At 38.6% G+C, this 18627-nt stretch overlaps 1 protein-coding gene across 1 annotated transcript; it reads right to left on the reverse strand.

Annotated features, from left to right (window-relative positions):
- Window positions 1-277: 277 nt before the first annotated feature.
- Window positions 278-17926, reverse strand: LOC108433259 (integrin beta-7-like). The gene is made up of 14 exons (XM_017707708.2): window positions 17753-17926; window positions 12298-12377; window positions 11618-11807; window positions 11052-11222; window positions 9937-10172; window positions 7284-7442; window positions 7056-7151; window positions 6866-6955; window positions 5632-5772; window positions 4781-4971; window positions 3114-3340; window positions 1864-2074; window positions 1506-1687; window positions 278-1377 (listed from the first exon to the last, which is right to left on the reverse strand). Exons 1-14 carry the CDS (start codon window positions 17805-17807, stop codon window positions 1244-1246), a joined length of 2163 nt encoding a protein of 720 aa, XP_017563197.1. The 5' UTR covers window positions 17808-17926; the 3' UTR covers window positions 278-1243.
- Window positions 17927-18627: the final 701 nt, after the last annotated feature.

Consider the following 18627-nt stretch of genomic DNA (forward strand, 5'->3'; position numbering starts at 1 on the left):
GGGCTTTTGTTATTAGTGATTTTTTGTCCCAGCAGTCAACTGCCAGAGACATTGAGGCAATGATACCAGCATGATATGAGTGGACCACATCAGTGTCACTGCAGTGCTAAGAATGACCCTCCACACAAATAATACCTGCTCTGTGGTGGTCCTCTGGGACCACTGAAACTTAACTTAGGGTAAAGAAGGACAAAGTGTGCAGAGAAACAGAGTCTGTAATTGTAGAACACTAAAGTCCACCTATATGATAAGTGGGGCTGATAAAATGGACAATGTGTAGAAACAAGGAAGTGGTTTTAATGTTATAAATTCATAAAGTAACTGTCAACAATTTGAAGAAAAGAGTAGCCAGAGTTCAGAACATATACATTTGCAGAAATATGTTTTACAAATTCATTGTCACAACATCTTTTTTGTTTTTGGAGAAGGCCATGGGTACTGCCTGGTAAAATGTGCCACATGGGGCAGAGCTGTAGGATAATGAGACCCTGTAGACCTTTAGAAACAAGGCAAATATTTGCGAGCTTCTGTGTTAGCTGATGTTGGCTAGCAAATTTTGGTGTAATCATTTGTCACAAATCAAATGATTACACTGCAGTGAAGACCAGCCTTCAACAGTTCTAAGCAGTGCACATGCATCTGTTTTAAGGGGTGGCGCTTAGAAGAGAACAGTAGGAAGGGACTGTATTCACTTAGTAGTTGAGTTTTGAACCATCTAGCTTCAGACAACCTCCACCAAAATCTATGACCCTTCCTTTAAAGTAATGGTTTGCTGAAAAATCTAATTTACACAATTATCTACATATTTCAGATGTAGTCCATCAGCCAAGATATGTGTGGTGTCTGAATTTTGTTTCTTTAGTTTAGCACTGGAACCACAAGGCTAACATATCTGACAAACACTTGAAGATACCTTAATCTTTTCTATAAATTCATCCTCAAAACTTTACCAACCCACTCACTTGATCTTAAAGAAGAGTGGGTTGAGACAAGTTTTGTGGATGTATTTAAGGAAAAGTTTTGGGTGTCTATATACTGTAGCTCCAGTGCCAAACTAAACTGTAAGTGAAAAATTTGATTTGAAGGTAAATTTTCTGCCAAACTGTTTTATTAACCCCTTTAATGACCTACCAATGGGCCCAAAGTTTATTACACACTTCTATAACCTAAGAATAGATCAGCCAGTTTGCGTTGAAGTCTCTGTAGCTACTGAATAATAAGCCTTAGTATGTATTTCAAAGGGTTAAGGCACAATTTGGTAGTAGATGTTTAAAAGTGCAAGGTATGTTAAGATCATAGTGGACCCCAAAATTACAACTCCTCCAACTCCACTGCAGAAGATCACCAAGAACCCAAACATGGACATCTGATAGAGGTCTGAAAAGAGAGATAGAATACAAATGTTGCACAGCACTGAAGCCATTTGTTTGATTATCTTCTGTTGTTTCCTACGTTGGATTCAAGAACAGAATAGTTCAATTTGTCCTGCTGGTGGTGTGACTCACCTTGCTTTTCACTGTAGAATATTCGGACGGTCTCATTGTTTGACTCCACATTAAAAAAAAACATTTCATTATGACAGGAAAAGGTTTGTGTTTCAGGTGAATAAATGAGCTCAGTAGAGGAACAGCCTGGTTCACAGGGTTCTTTTCCTGATGCGTTTGACAACCTACACTGAACACAAGCCCTGGAGGGAATAAAGAACCAACATGAGTAAAATAAGGGAATTTATATTTTAATCAGATGTCCTACTCCTCTGGTAATAGACATTCTACTATGAAGTCTTACACACATTAAGCTAGGATGGAGTTTAATCTGTGTATAGACAGCCAGAACTCAAGGCTTTTAATTTTTAATTCTTACCCATATTCAAGGCAGGGATACAGGGCCTCTTTGCAGTGCTTGCCTTTGAAATCTGGATTGCATATACATTGATTACATTCGCAGTGCCCATGGTCACTACATATACTGCCGTTTCCTGTTTGGCACTCATCTGCAATGGTAGGACATTCACAGGCAGGTCCTTCATAGTTTGGGTGACATTCACAAGTGCCACAGTTACATCGTCCATTTCCTGCAGAGGCCAAAAGAAGGCTCAGGTCAATAGATGTGCTGACAAATACAATATACAATAGATGTGCTGAGCATTTCTTCAAATATTGTATTTATATGTATGTATATACACACACACACACACACACACACACACACACACACACACACAGGTCACTTTATTAGGTACACCTTGCTAGTAAAAGTTGGAAACATTCCTCAGAGATTTTGTTTGGTTATTTGAGGTACTGTTGCCTTTCTATCATCTCGTAACAGTCTGCCCATTCTCCTCTGACCTCTCACATCAACAAGGCATTTTCATCCACACAACTGCTGCTCACTGGATATTTTCTCTTTTTCGGACCATTCTCTATAAACCCTAGAGATGGTTGTGTGTGAAAATCCCAGTAGATCAGCAGTTTCTGAAATACTCAGACAAGCCCATCTGGCACCCATAAACATGCCTCATTCAAAGTCACTTAAATCACCTTTCTTCTCCATTCTGATGCTCAGTCTGCACTTCAGCAAGTTGTCTTGACCACCTCTACATGCCTAAATTGTGTTAACAAGCAATTGAACAGGTGCCTAATAAAGTGGCAGGTGAGTGACTAGTCATTACCTGAATTCCCTAATTAAAGAGATCTGGATACTTTTGAAGATACCTAAAAAGTAAATTGATTCTAATTCTTGGGTAATATCACAAAAGACTTACTATAAAAAATTTAAGAAGTAGCAGTACATTATGGGGCCTCGCTGGTGACATCCTGTATAAATTAAAATAATGCATGACTTAATAAGTCATGGGAATGAGATGATTAGGTCGTGGCCATGACTTAGGAAGGCATGGGAATGAGATTGCAGTTAACTAATCATGGCCACGCATTAGGATTTTGTTCCCACGCTTTACTAAGTCATCGCCACGACTTTATCATCTCATTCTCATGCCTTGCTAAGTCGTGGCCACACATTTTATTAATACAAGATGTCACCAGTGGGGCTTCGTAGTAAATCATTGTAATTCCTGCTGAACCTTTTTTGGGGGGGACTGAGCCCTTCCCTACCTCCACAGATGAGGTTTCTGTGGTAATTGCAGCTGGTGTCATCACACTGGCAGTGTTTGCCTCGGTAGTGACTGCGACAAATGCAACGACCACATAGGCAGCTCCCATGACCGCTGCAAATTTGTGTGCTGTTATTGGGTGTGCATGAAGCGTCCATGGACAATATGGAGTCTGCATTCTGCTGCTTCTCACACTCGCACATCTGACCAGTGTAGCCTTCTTCACAGCTGCAATAAAAAAGCACAAATACTACTTAAACATGGAAGTAGAATTTAGAATAATACTCTTAAAAATTAAGATGCCAATGTGTTTTTAAGGAATGTATGTAATTATATATATATATATATATATATATATATATATATATATATATATATATATATATATATATATATATATATATATGTGTGTGTGTGTGTGTGTGTGTGTGTGTGTGTGTGTGTGTGTGTGTGTGTCATATATACAACATACAGTAAATTAACCTAGATAATGATTCAGACATGTTTCCCTCTGTGTTAAGTTAAAGAACAGAAAAATCACTCATAACTGACCCTGTACTAATAATGACTGCCACTCTCATTCTTACAGAGATGGAAAAGCTTAACTCCTCTAAACAAAACTGCAGTTAGAGCGCTGGCAGTGAATTAGAATTAATTGTAATTATTACACTATAATGATGGAAAGGAGTTACTGAGGAATGTATAATGTCTGACGCAAGCTGTCCTGGTAAAAAAAAAGTTTTGGGATAATCTATGTGGAAGACAACACTCATTAAAACATTGGAACTACTAACAGGGAGTCGTATACTCACTCTGTGATAAGTTAAACTTTTTCTGGGTAAGTTTATTTGCAAAAATCACTTCAGTATGATGTCTAACAACAAACAACATTCCAGAAAAGGGTTGAGAATCCTCCTCAGCATCTGACATTGTTGTAACGAGCTCAAGTGTAAGCTTTAACATTAGCTCCTCTAAAGGGACAGCATCTGTCGCTAAAACCCCTTCTTGATAACAAAACCTGCTACTTTAATGTCAAATGCCTAAACATATTCCCTGGTTTGATTCATGTTAGCAAGTTTCCAAAATCCAGTTGTTGTTCACTAAAATTGGCCTACATTCACATTTTGTGAGTTAAAGGTGCAGTGTGTATGATTTAGTGACATCTAGTGACATCACAACACAAAATGATTAGACAGTCGAGGCAGCAACCCCTGATTCTTTTTCTTTTTACATCTTCCAACCGGTGCACCACCAAATTTAAGCTGCTGCAATGTAAAAATGTGAAAGGCACTCTCTAGAGCCTGTATTTGGTTTGTCCTTTCTGGGCTACTGTAGAAACATAGTGGTGCAACGCGGCGGCCTCTGTTGGAAGAGGACCCGCTCCCTATGTGCACATGAAGAGCTCATTCTAGGCTAATGAAAACACAATGATTTGTATTTTCAGATTGTTAGAGTAAGGAAAACATGGTTTTGTATCCTATATTCCATTTCTGCTAATAGATCCCCCTAAATAATTCTTACAAATCGCACCTTTAAACATGTATGTCCCCAGTGAAGGTAAACCGGTTTCAGATGTAGCCAACAATAACTATAATATTCGTGTAACTATTGTAACTATGTATATATGTAACTATTCTAAATACCAGTAAGGTTCAGATGGGGACTTGCCTGCAGATGCCACATGTGTATGTTCCAGTGCCATTACAGTTTGCTGACTGCTTCTCTGTGTCACTGCAATTGCAATCACAGATTGTCTCCACCGTCACAGAAAGCTCTTCTTTAAGGCCTTGGGGTTTGATGGTGAAAGACTGGATGTCGGAGAAACATACTGAACTGCTCACTGTGACTGTGAAATTAATCTGTAAGGGAAAAGCAAACATTTAGAATACTGTAAGCATTTGACAGTTTGAAAACTGGTTAACATTCATTTTAATTTTTACACCACTGCCTACAGTTGTATGCAAAAGTTTGGATACCCTGGTCAGACTACATGTTTTGTTGATTTTCTGAGAGAAAGTAAGTTAACACATCCTCTACAGAGAACACACTTCTGTGCATTTTAATGAACAATTACTGTTTATTTGCTGAACGTAACTTATTGGGGGGAAAATAAAAAAAAATTGCAAAATGCAAAAAAATTATGGCACGTTTTATATTTTCTGTGAATTTTTTACTAAAAAATAATTACAGTGAATAAAAATGTGCTGCACTAAAACTAGCAGAATTCTGTTTTTGTTACCGTATTTCATGTTCAAACTTTCTCATACACCTGTTCAAAATCACTGAAGCCTGAGCCGAACAACAGTCACTTCATCTGAAAATGATGAGTCAGTTGCATTGATTTTGGAATGTCCAGTAAAGCATGTATTATTTTCCTTTTTAAAGTTAAAACCCAAAACCAAGCTTATTGTGTTGTTTGTATTATCTAGATTCTACCATGTAAACATGAGGGTGTACAAAATAACCAAAATACCATGTCGTACTCAAATGTGAGATCACAGATTTACACCTTTTTTTACCTGCTGAGCGAAGCCTACGTTCCTGCACTCTCCTCGTCTCTGGCCATGACTTTTGGTGCTATCGCTGCAGTGTGAGCTGTAGGAGATGTCCAGTCCTGCTGGAGCTTTGTGATGCTCCAGTATCAGCTTAGAAACCAAATCCTGAGAATATTGTAATTTTCTTTGAAGGCTTTCTTCAAGCTAGTAAACCAAGATGCAAAATCCAGGAGATCCTGAACCCCCTGAATGTCTCAAAATCAAAATTGTGGGGGGTCTCTGAAAATAAACTTATTATGACATTGTCACAGATGTTGTTCATCGGGGGAAAAAGATCCTCAAGTGCAAATTCAGTGAAAGGTCATTGTTTAGCTGCTTCACCCACAAACAGCGAGCTTCTGTCTGCGGTATTCTTAACTAAGGATGCAGCACTGGTCTGCCTCAGGGTGGCGCTGTAGTAAATTAGTTTACCAAAATTAGTCCTTCATGGCTTAGCAACTGTAACTATGCTTGGGATACCATTGAGAAAATGTAAAATATGCCACATCATATTTGCAAACCTGAAATGTGAAAATAGCATTTCCAAAAGACAAATTGTTAAACTAAACATTTTGTTGCCATTGAAGCTACCACCAGTATCGCTATGGCAAGTGAGTTCTTACTATTATAGTTCTTACTATTACTATTGAGTATCTTACTATTATTTTCTAAATACATACTTTGATGGCAAATTCTTGTTCTCTTTCAAAAATTCTGCTTAATTGATTTGTTGAGATGTAAACAAAGTGGCGATGGTTGGAAGCAGGGATCCTGATGCCTAAAACACAGTTATAGCCATTTTATTTACTACTCACAGTAACCAGTGAACCTACATGTGTCTTCTGAGTTTAAATGTAGCACTGACAATGGAAAATTATGGTGTGGGTGCTGTTTTGCCTTTTTGAATTGGAAAAATATGTTTTAAGCCAAAAAACTCCCAGGCTCCAGACATTGTATTTATAATCACTTCATATAATTACTTTCAGTAAGGTAGTTTTAGCAGGATTAAATGCTTTGGACATCTGTTTCCTATCACCACCAATTCTAACATCAGACCACTCTGAATAACACTGTTTACATCTTAAGAATTATACACAAATGTTGAAAATTATACACAAATCTTTGAAGGAATTCCATTTTAAGGGTCAAAACAAAGCTGTTCACAGGCCTACCAGTATAAAACTCTGATTTTATTTTTGCAGTATGCTGGTTCACTTACATTGTAGGCATCAGAGATGAGCTGCAAAACATTGCTGGAATCATGCTCCAAAATTCCCACCACAGATTGGGGAATTAATTCACTGACTGCCTTCAAGGTCAATACATTTACAAGTGTGAGAACAGAACAGAGGATATCGATGTAAACTTTATTGCAAAAAAGTCCCACATAAATAAATGAAGGCACTAACCTTATAGCTCTCCATAACTTCCTCAGTAATTGCAAATATTATTTTTATATGGTTCTTAGCAAGGACCTCAGAAAGATGTGCAATTGAAGGGTAGTCCTAAAAACAGCATGGTGGGAACACAATGTAAGCAACATGATTGTCACTGAGAATCATTCAATGTATTTAATTTTAAAAAATGGTTATACAGACAATTTTATCCATGTAAAAGGGTATTTTTATGTCTCTTACATAGAGTGTGGCCTTTTCATAGAATCCCATACTATTTAAGTGGCATTTTCCATCATTTGGTCTGACAATACCAGCAAGCCTGCCATCTCCAGCCACATGGAAAAGATCATCAGAGAGGTATACCAAGATACGGGTCACGTTGCCCCACCCAATCTCTTTCTGAAGAGAACAGCAAACTGAAGATCATTCAAATGTTGCAATTCAAATGATACATTTCATCCTCACTTCTCAACCCTCCTCCTCCCCCTCCACCCTGTTCTCTCACCCCTGAGGATTTTGTCACCTTCTTTGAGGAGAAGGTTGATAGAATCTGCCAGTCTTTCCCCTCTGTCCCCACTCCTTCCACTAGACCACCTTCTTTTGTTCTCAGTCCCTTAAATTGTTTTTCTTCTCTTTCCACAGATGCTGTCCTTCAACTGATCAAATCCAGTAACCTAACCACTTGCCCACTGGAACCCATCCCATCTGCATTGTTTCAGTCAATCTCCAAGGATTGCTGTGCTTCATCATTTTTCTCATCAACAAGTCCTTTGCATCAGGCAAAGTTCCATCAGCTTACAAGACTGCAAGAGTACTTCCCGTCTTGAAGAAACCCATGCTTGACAGCTCTGATGTCAACAACTACAGACCGGTATCACTTCTTTCTTTCCTTGCAAAAAATCTTGAAAGTGCAGCCTATAATCAACTTTCTCTCTTTCTCACACAGAACCAGTTCCAGGACCCCAACCAGTCTGGTTTCAAACCAGCACACTCAACAGAAACTGCCCTAATAGCAGTGAAGCTCCAATCAGCAAGATCAGCCAAACTGAAATCTTTCCTGATCCTTCTTGATCTCTCAGCAGCTTTTGACACAGTAAACCATACGATCCTTCTGGGCATCCTCAACAACCTTGGAATCACTGGCTATGTGTGGAAGTGGTTCAAGTCCTATCTGGAGACTCTTATGAGGTAACATGGAGAGAGTTCACATCCTCTCTGTGCAGGCTCTCCACTAGTTTCCCACAAGGCTCGGTGCTGGGTCCTCTTCTCTTTTCTCTTTACACTAGCTCTCTTGGTGATGTAATATCTTGTCATGGCTTCTCTTGTCACTGTTATGCTGATGACACTCAACTAATGCTTTCTTTCTCACCCTCTGACACACAGGTTTCCAGTCACATCTCAGCATGGCTGTCTGACATCTCTTCATGGATTGCAGCTCACCACCTGAAGCTCAATCCTAGCAAGACTGAGCTGATATTCATCCCTGCAACTACAGGTCCTTATCATGATCTTGCCATCTCATTTGGGAATTCTCTGATTGTTCCATCTGTAGAGGCAAGAAGTCTTGGTGTGACTCTGGATGGCCAGTTATTGTTCTCGACTCACAACCCGAACCTAACTCGGTCATGCAGATATCTCCTGTACAACATCTGTAGGTTCCGACCCTTCCTCACCCGAGAGGACACCCAGGTGCTAGTGCTCAAGGTCTAGTCTCAAGGCTAGACTACTGCAACTCGCTCTTGGCTGGTCTTCCCATGCAGGCCATAAAGCCTCTGCAACTCATCCAGAATGCAGCAGTACGGCTTGTCTTCAATCTGCCCAAGTTCAGCCACGTCATCCCACTGCTGCCCTCCCTTCATTGGTTTCCTGTAGCTGCACGCATCAGATTTAAATCCCTAATGCTTGCCTACAAAGCCAAAAATGGACCAGCCGCTACCAACTTGTTGGCAATGGTGAAATCTCGAAATGTACTACGAGCCCTTTGAGCTTTGAGTACAGTTCGGCTTGACCTGACATCCTTCAAGGCGCATGGAAGACAAGCGTTGAGAATGTTCTCTGTACTGGCACCCAAGTAGTGGAATGAACTCCCACTGGCTGTCCATACAGCAGAGTCTCTTGCTGTCTTCAAATACAAACCGAAGACACATCTCTTACACAGCACTTAAATGAGCATTGAATTAAGTATTGATTGTGGAATATTGTGCTGCACTTATATATTATATTTTATTGTATTGCACTGTGTATTGTAGTTTACTGTATTTTATTGTATTATATTGCATTGTATTGCACAGATTTCTGTGTTTAACTTTTTCTGTTCCTTTTTTCTGGGTATCTACAGTGACTTTTTGTTTCTACTTATTTCATATTACAGTCTATTATTTATCAGTTTTTTTATTTGTTTCTTTTTGTATTTCTCCAAATTGCATTGGCTTTTACCATTGTATTTTATATTTTACTAAGTTTTACTCTCATGTATCTCATGTCTCATCTCATGTAATTCTTCTTTTTCTTTCTTCTGGATTTTGTTTCTGGTCCCTCTTAAATGCATTTGTTTAAAAAAAAAGATATATGTTGTCTTAACAAAGCAACCTCCTGGGGCACCATATGGCCTAGCAATACCTTAGCAACCACCTGGCATAGCATACCAACTGGCTAGCAATACCTTAGCAATCACCTGGGACAACATAGAAATAACCTAGCAACAACCTAAAAACCACCTAGTTATTACATTAACACAATTAAGTTATCAAAAACAATCACCAGGTTCCCCCACAACTGTTTTAACTTTTAAATTGTATTTAGTTGGTTTTTTTTTTCAAGACAACCTGTTTTCGCTAACTTTCCCTTTCTAGTTACAGTATATCCTCATTATCAAACATCCTTTTACAGTTACCTCACATACAGCAACCTGCATTACTCCGTCAAAGCCAGATTCAGGCAGGTCCTCGTTTGTGGAGATATTTTGCTTGCTGACCTCTGTCTCAAATTCCTCCATGTTGTCAGTGAGCTTTAGAATGTGCTGGAAGCTGAACGATGGCTGACACTGGTGCTGGGGGCAAGGATTGGCCAATTTTTTTGGATTTGTGTTAACGTAGGGACTTTCACGCTTGTCCACAAAAGCTCCAAAACCTGCACATAGGAAGGGTAATTAGTTACAGTACTGGGTGACAAAACACAATATTCAACATCATCACTTCTTGATAAATCATCTGCTCTCTCTGGGCAAGGTTAATACTCTATTGCCACATCACCCATCAGGTTGTTAAAAATTTGCTATAGTACACATGAAAGACAGAACTTTCAGTGCTGTGAAAAGGTCAGATACCACCCTTCATTTATTTAATTTTCAGTTAAAAGTGGCCAATGAATACAACAGAGCCTCAGAACTGACAAAGAAACAGTTGGTGTTCCCAGAACAATGGACTGGCCACCCAGGAGTCCAGGCCTCAACATTAATGAATGTGTTTGGATCGTGAGAAGCAGAAAATGCAACCAAATTCAAAGACTGAACTTTGGTGGTGTGGAAAAGTATCCCTACAGATGTAATTTAAAAACTGAAAGCAAGTCTTCTGAAGTGAATGGATGCTGCAATACAACTACAACTGAAAAAAAATATATAACATGTAGTTGCTGAAGCTTCTGAGGCTACTTTTCTGTTAAATACGTAGGTTTTTTCCCCCGACATTGAAATATGTTGAACTCATCGTTAAAAGCCAGTATGAGTGGAAATTACAGCACTGAACATCCATGAGACTAAACAAGGACAAAGCAAAATTAAAACAAAAGTTGCTCAAAAGCTTACCGAAGGACAGTAAAATGCAACACATACAAACAGTGGTTCAAAACATACAAATAGCAAAATAATAATATTAAAATACAGTAAATTCAATCAAATTAATTATGCCAGTTCCTCCTTATAAGACCTGCCAGAGTGTCAGAGCACCTGTCACACACCCTCAAAAATTCAGAAAGCCTTCAATCCAAAACACCTCATTTCAGCATACGCACCAATCCTCACAGCATGGGTGAAGTTCTTCAAAGTAGAGACGACATTCCGGCCCAGTGATTTCACATTCTTTAAATCATCTCTCATGGAAAATGAAAGATCCATAAGGTAGTACAGGTCAATAGGGTAGCCCTCAGCTCTTTTGAACACCACCTCAAATGTTTGGGGAACTCCTTCAAAGCAATGCAAATATCAGTCTATGAATAAATGAATAAATAATACATGTAGATCACATCACATAGAAAAAACATTTTGTTTACTTTTGACAGTGGAAATGTTATACTATGTTATAACATGTTATAAACCTGTTTGGCAGTGTAATCGGTTTAAAGAGCAAAACCTCATTTTGAATTTTTTTGATATAGTATAGAAATTATGTACTATTGTATAAAGTAGTTTGACTTAAGTTTCAAAAAGTACCATTTACTTTCCATTCCTATGCAAAGCTGCAAAACAGTCAAACAGAATTTTTAATTTAACATTGTTGTGATGTCACAAAAAAACAACACATCTGCATACATCCATATTTTCAGCCTGCGGCATTTTAGCCCTGCCCATTTATGCGCACCAACTCTGAGCGTGAGATGGAGCTTCTGTGGTCGAAGCTGGACCATGTTCTCCAAACTGCTGCCCAGCTCTGTGTCAAGGATCTTCTGGACGTTAGGCTTGGGGTCAGTGATCGCTGAGCAGTTCCTCTTCCTCAGACCCTCTGCGGTGTCACAGCGCTTATATTCTGGCTCTCCTGCACTCAGAAAACCCTTCAACCACACACACACATTCATCACTGCATTTGTCATGTCACAAGACGCATGAATTGGAAATGTGTGAGGCAGCTGAGGTGAGTTTGGGTAGTTGTTTGAGTAAATGTCTGTGTCTCATTGAAGAGGAACATGTCAGTGAGAGCTTTGGGAGCAGCTTTTGTTGGGAGGTTGTAGCTGTAACGTGCTTTTATTAAGGTGGAAGAATTGGAGAGTTAAAGTGGCAGAAGGTACGCAAAAGTAAAAAGTTAAATACTGATCAATTTGACATTAAATCCATGAATTTTCTGTGAAAGATGTGCTTAGCTCTATATAAAGAATACAAAATTATTCTGGATAAAATTGTGCTGTGTTGAGGTACATTAAAAGCATTTTACTTCTACAGTAAGTTGCTGTTTAGAAAATTGATTTTGTCAGCATTGATATTTTGAGGCTCCATGATGACACCAGATGAACTGTACAGTCAATCTTGGAATGTTCAACTGCTCACCCTCTGCTTACACCAAGCACAGCCGGCATGCTGCACACACTCTGAGCAGGTGGGATTGGACTGGCACTGGCCTAGAGTGCCTGGAAGCAGAAGATGTTTGACAAGTCAAAATCATGTTAGAAGAATAATGTTTAGGAGCACAAAATGAACTGAAGTTTAAGAGGAAGACCATGTCTGAAGCCCCGCCCCTTTCAACCTATCCTATAAAATTCTGTCCCCTTCTTCATCATATGGTTTCATCTTATACTACACCATACTGCTGTTGTCGGAACAAAACCTCATATCTCCATTTTTTGTCGTTTTTCAGGTTTTGACAGGACTGAAAGTACCTCTCATCCTATATATTGTGTGTAAATTTCATGATAAATGGACCAACAGAAATTATCTCAAATTCCTTGGAAAACTTCTGGTTCCATTGACTTACATTAACAGCAGAGCAAGTTTTTACCTTCTCCTGTAAAGCTACCATTTTGGAGATACAAGGTTTTGATCCAACAGCAGAGATATATTGAAGGCATGGTCCAAACTTGCAAACTGTTAATTATTGGTAACACTTCATAATAAAAGGCCCTAATAAACAGCATCTTAATAATGATCTAAGAATTTCTTTAGTTGGTTATGTCATAGTTAGTTATATCATGTGCATCAATAGATAGTGAATTATTAACCATTTACTCAGAGACACAGATGTTCAATAATTATCATTTTGAATTGTAGAAATCTAATTATTAATTATCATTTGTTAATAATGACCATTTAATTAAAATTCAAAATGGCATAATTTAAAATATTTAACATGTAGCATATCTTAATAAATATGAACTTTTTGTCCTGTTTGAAATTATTCGATAGTTAATTGCATGCTAGTTTAACTGTGATGCATAAAGGTATCAGGTCACACTGATAGAGATAAAAGAACCATACAAGTACATTTTTCATTCATCAAGGTACAATGTAAATGTTTCCTCAAAGGCACAAGTGTGGTTTTAAGGTCAAATGATGTACCTTAAATAAGTTTTTCCAGGTGAAAAGTACATATTTGTACCTTTTCATAGTCTAACGTTTTAAAACTGAACAATAAATTAAAAAGCCTGGAGACGAGACAGGGTGTGTGGAGTCAATACAATTTAGAAAATAACATTTCAATGGATTATGATACAATTATGTTCCCTGACTAAAGGTACTGAGGCATACCCTTGAGGGCACCACCCCAGTGTCCATTTCATATGTTTTTCTGAGAGCATGCAAGTTCACTTGAAAGTAGCTACCAAGCGATCTGTATATGATGTATGGTGTATGCTGATGGAAACCGTCTCTGTCTCTCCAGAACTGGAGCTGTCCAGGGATTATTCGGCTACTGCCACAGGCTTTTTTCAGTAGCCATGAGGTACTGCCAAAATATTTTGTATGTGAATTATGGGCTCATACAACCATTGAATCTTTTGTAGTAAATGTACCCTGAAAGACCCCTATCTAAGCCACTAGATTTAGCATTTAGTGCCCTTTGAGACCCTTTTTACTTAGTGTCTTTATTTCTCGAAAGCCATGAGTGACAGATCTTGTAAAGGGGGAAGCAAGAAATAAAAATCTTTTATAGGACTGTTGTTATTTATTCCCATGCATGCTAAACATTTTCTTTATTGAGTGTTCCTTTGTTTATCATAGCTTTGCTCACTGTGCACTCAAAAACTCGATAAGCCCAAAAGTTAAAACGTATGAATTTTAATTACATGTCAATTTTCCATTCAATTTGAACACATAAATCAAGTGTAAAAATGGTATTATAATTTATGTTTCTCCATCATGTTCAATAAATCTGAATGAATTAAATAATGTTTACATTTGAAGTGCTTATAGGATTTATGCAATTCTTTTACATAACATTTATGTAGGTCTAAAGAGTTAATAGTACCTTCTGTATTCACAGCACAATTACTTAGACTGTGTAAATGTATTCAATGACATGTTAAATTCACAAACATTTATTGTAGTCCAAACTTTATTAAACAGTATTTGCTGAGTCACATTACAAAACACATGTACACATTAAAGTCTAACATATAAGATATGAACATAACTTTATAGATTTCATCTGTGATCAAATTCCCTGGTTTAGGATTTCTATTCACTCGCAACTGAACTACTAATTAAAGCAAATGTTTATGTGCACAACACTCCTATTGAGGTGTAACTCTCATGCTAACCATCATGCAAGTTAGCTAGCTAACACTATCATCAGGGTTTGGACAGCTACTGCAAAATTAGTATTTAGCTACTTTGTAGCTACTTTCAAAGTGCGATTGTCAGAATGTTTGTGAACCTCCACGTGACACACCAACAAGCCCAAATGACAGTGTGAACAAGACACTGCGTTTAATGATGTGCCAGAAAGAAACATACAATTGAAAAGCTCCAAATGTACAAAAAGATCACCAAAAAGTGTAACTAACAATCAAACTTACACACCCAAAGGCGTAATATACAACAAAAAGTCAGTGGTCAGGGCCTCCATGGGCTCTCACAGAGCATATACTATTTGGGTGGTAGATCATTCTCAGTACTGCAGTGGATCAGGCACAGCAGTGCTGCTGGAATTTTTACACACCTCAGTGTCACTGCTGGACTGAGAATAGTCCACCAACCAAAAATATCCAGCCAACAGTGTCCTGTGGGCAGCATCCTGTGACCACTGATGGAGGACTAGAGGTTGATTAGCTCATACTGTAGAGAGTCTCTGGCTTTACATCTACAGGGTGAACCGACAATGCAGGTGCATCTAATAGAGTGGACAGTGACTGTTTAAAAACTCCAGCAGCACTCCTGTGTCTGATCCACTCATACCAGTGCAACACACACTAACACACCACCACGTCAGTGTTACTGCAGTGCTGAGACTGATCCACCACCCAAAGAGTACCTGCTCTGTGAGGGTCCATGGGGTCTTGACCACTGAAGAACAGGGTAAAAGTGGCTAACAAAGTGTCAGAGAAACAGATGGACTACAGTCTGTAATTGTAGAACTACAAAGCGCACCTATAGAGTAAGTGGATCTGATAAAATGGACAATGAGCATAGAAATAAGGTCATAATGTTATGCCTGATCGGTATATATACAGACTTTCACATTCACATTATTAAACTTCAGCAACACTTTAGCCTCAAAATCCTCATCATTGACTCTGACTCCGAATCAACCCTGAATGATCTCTGAATGATGAGAGAACTTTAGCTTGTGTAGCCTGGCAAACTTAGCCTAGTCAACTTTTTTAGCAGGGACTTTTAACATTTATAGATCTACTTGCGAGGTTCTACAAGTCCTGCATCAGCTTTTGACAGCATCAGCTGTTTTTGTTACACCCAAGAGAGTAAGCCAAGGGCCAGAGTGGTGAGGAAAAACTCCCTAGGAGTAAAAAGGAAGAAACCTTCATAGGAAGCACAATTCAAAAGGGGATCATATCCTCTACTGGTGGATGAAGAACAGCAAAACAATAGGACAACTCATTAACTATCAATAACAAACAAATAGATAAGGAATACAGTGCTATATAAAGTGGCCTCTCATTATAAAGTGTTACTATACTGGGTGAAAAAACTACTGAAGCACTGTAGGACTTATAGAACTACAGTGGAACTAATGTTAGCTGCTTCTGTCACTTTCTTTTTGAAGCAAATCATATGCTCTTATCAACAAAACACAATTAGTAACAAAAGGAATCAGAAACTACATGTTAATGACTAACATGTAAAAAGATTCCTTTATCACAGATATACAGTGGGTTGCAAAAGTATTCAGCCCCCTTGAACTTTTCAACCTTTTGCCACATTTCAGGCTTCAAACATAAAGATATGAAATTGTAATTTTTTGTGAAGAATCAACAACAAGTGGGACACAATTGTGAAGTGGAACGAAATTTATTGGATATTTTAAACTTTTTTTAAACTGAAAAGTGGGGCGTGCAATATTATTCGGCCCCTTTACTTTCAGTGCAGCAAACTCACTCCAGAAGTTCAGTGAGGATCTCTGAATGATCCAATGTTGACCTAAATGACTGATGATGATAAATAGAATCCACCTGTGTGTAATCAAGTCTCCGTATAAATGCACCTGCTCTGTGATAGTCTCAGAGTTCTGTTTAAAGCGCAGAGAGCATCATGAAGACCAAGGAACACACCAGGCAGGTCCGAGATACTGTTGTGGAGAGGTTTAAAGCCGGATTTGGATAGAAAAAGATTTCCCAAGCTTTAAACATCTCAAGGAGCACTGTGCAAGCGATCATATTGAAATGGAAGGAGCATCAGACCACTGCAAATCTACCAAGACCCGGCCGTCCCTCTAAACTTTCAGCTCAAACAAGGAGAAGACTGATCATAGATGCAGCCAAGAGGCCCATGATCACTCTGGATGAACTGCAGAGATCTACAGCTGAGGTGGGAGACTTTGTCCATAGGACAACGATCAGTGGTACACTGCACAAATCTGGGCTTTATGGAAGAGTGGCAAGAAAAAGCCATTTCTCAAAGATATCCATAAAAAGTCTCATTTAATGTTTGCCACAAGCCACCTGGGAGACACACCAAACATGTGGAAGAAGGTGCTCTGGTCAGATGAAACCAAAATCGAACTTATGTTTGGCGTAAAAGCAATACAGCTCATCACCCTGAACACACCATCCCCACTGTCAAACATGGTGGTGGCAGCATCATGGTTTGGGCCTGCTTTTCTTCAGCAGGGACAGGGAAGATGGTTAATATTGATGGGAAGATGGATGGAGCCAAATACAGGACCATTCTGGAAGAAAACCTGTTGGAGTCTGCAAAAGACCTGAGACTGGGACGGAGATTTATCTTCCAACAAGACAATGATCCAAAACATAAAGCAACATCTACAATGGAATGGTTCACAAATAAACGTATCCAGGTGTTAGAATGGCCAAGTCAAAGTCCAGACCTGAATCCAATCGAGAATCTGTGGAAAGAGCTGAAAACTGCTGTTCACAAACGCTCTCCATCCAACTTCACTGAGCTCGAGCTGTTTTGCAAGGAAGAATGGGCAAAAATTTCAGTCTCTCGATGTGCAAGACTGACAGAGACGTACCCCAAGCCACTTGCAGCTGTAATCACAGCAAAAGGTGGCGCTACAAAGTATTAAAGCAAGGGGGCTGAATAATATTGCACGCCCTACTTTTCAGTTTTTTATTTCTAAAAAAAGTTTAAAATATCCAACAAATTTCGTTCCACTTCACGATTGTGTCCCACTTGTTGTTGACTCTTCACAAAAAATGTCAATTTCATATCTTTATGTTTGAAGCCTGAAATGTGGCAAAAGGTTGAAAAGTTCAAGGGGGCTGAATACTTTTGCAACCCACTGTATAGAGGTAAAGGTGGTATCATTTGAAAATATGAATTTTACTTGAATACATGTATCTCTAAATGTTAGAATACGGATTTGACTTACCCCTAAGAATGAAGCAAAAGATGAAGACAGCCAAAGATATCTTCTGTCTCAACATTGTCCAGAAACAGTGAGTTTAGTGGACGTGAAAAGAAAAAATGAATTTAATGTCTGTAAAAATGAATTTAATGTCTTATTGAGTGACTCCTGCTAGAGGTTTGGAGCTGCACAAATGGTGCTGTAAAAGTAACTTCATGATATGGTAGAATGGGCACTGAGCAGGCACACCCAGCACTGACCGTCCTTTATGAGTGGCTGAACATGGTCTACGATTTTCTTAATTTTACTCAGGCAGGAAGAAACACAGAAAGAAAATGCAAGAAGCACAAAGAAAATGAATAAAAATGCATTCCTTATAACGGCAATATATTGAAATGTAGCTTGAATTAATAGGTAGGCTGATTATTTTCACAGCTGTCTGTGGGTTTCAGTTCTCTCACACTCAAAAAGCAGTGAGCTGTTCCTAGTGTTCCACATCACTGATAACTCAGTGGGCACCATATGCGATGAAATTTCCTTTTTTTGAACAAAAGTTACTTCATAGTAAATATATCATACACAGTACTGCGCAGAAGTCCACCCTTCTTTTATTTAATTTACAGTCAATACAGCTGTTCAGTACAACATATCAACTTCTTAGAGTCAGAAAGAAACCCCAGAAAACATTAATTGAACAGAAAATTACTCAGAAGACTCAAACTGAATGTCAAAAGCTTCAGTATTTATTGCCTTTATTACAGTTTCCAGTATTTTTGTGAGACTTTCAGTTTTTCAAAGAAATATGGGGTCTGGGGTGGTCAGCCTGTTCTAAGAACAACAGCTTCTGTTTGATTTAAAAATCTTTTTTTCTTTTCAGTCTCTTTCCTTTTATCTCAGTT

This window comes from Pygocentrus nattereri, chromosome 9 (genome assembly GCF_015220715.1).
Source record: "Pygocentrus nattereri isolate fPygNat1 chromosome 9, fPygNat1.pri, whole genome shotgun sequence".
In the NCBI taxonomy this organism is placed as follows: domain Eukaryota; kingdom Metazoa; phylum Chordata; class Actinopteri; order Characiformes; family Serrasalmidae; genus Pygocentrus; species Pygocentrus nattereri.

What these genes read in the sequence shown, in the direction of transcription:
- LOC108433259 (XM_017707708.2), bottom strand. Translation starts at nt 17,807, where the DNA reads ATGTTGAGACAGAAGATATCTTTGGCTGTCTTCATCTTTTGCTTCATT. An exon ending in CACCCATGCTGTGAGGATTG is followed by an intron (nt 10,173 to 11,051) that starts GTGCGTATGCTG and finishes TCCTATGTGCAG; the next exon opens with GTTTTGGAGCTTTTGTGGAC. An exon ending in TCATCTCTGATGCCTACAAT is followed by an intron (nt 5,773 to 6,865) that starts GTAAGTGAACCA and finishes CAATATTCTCAG; the next exon opens with GATTTGGTTTCTAAGCTGAT.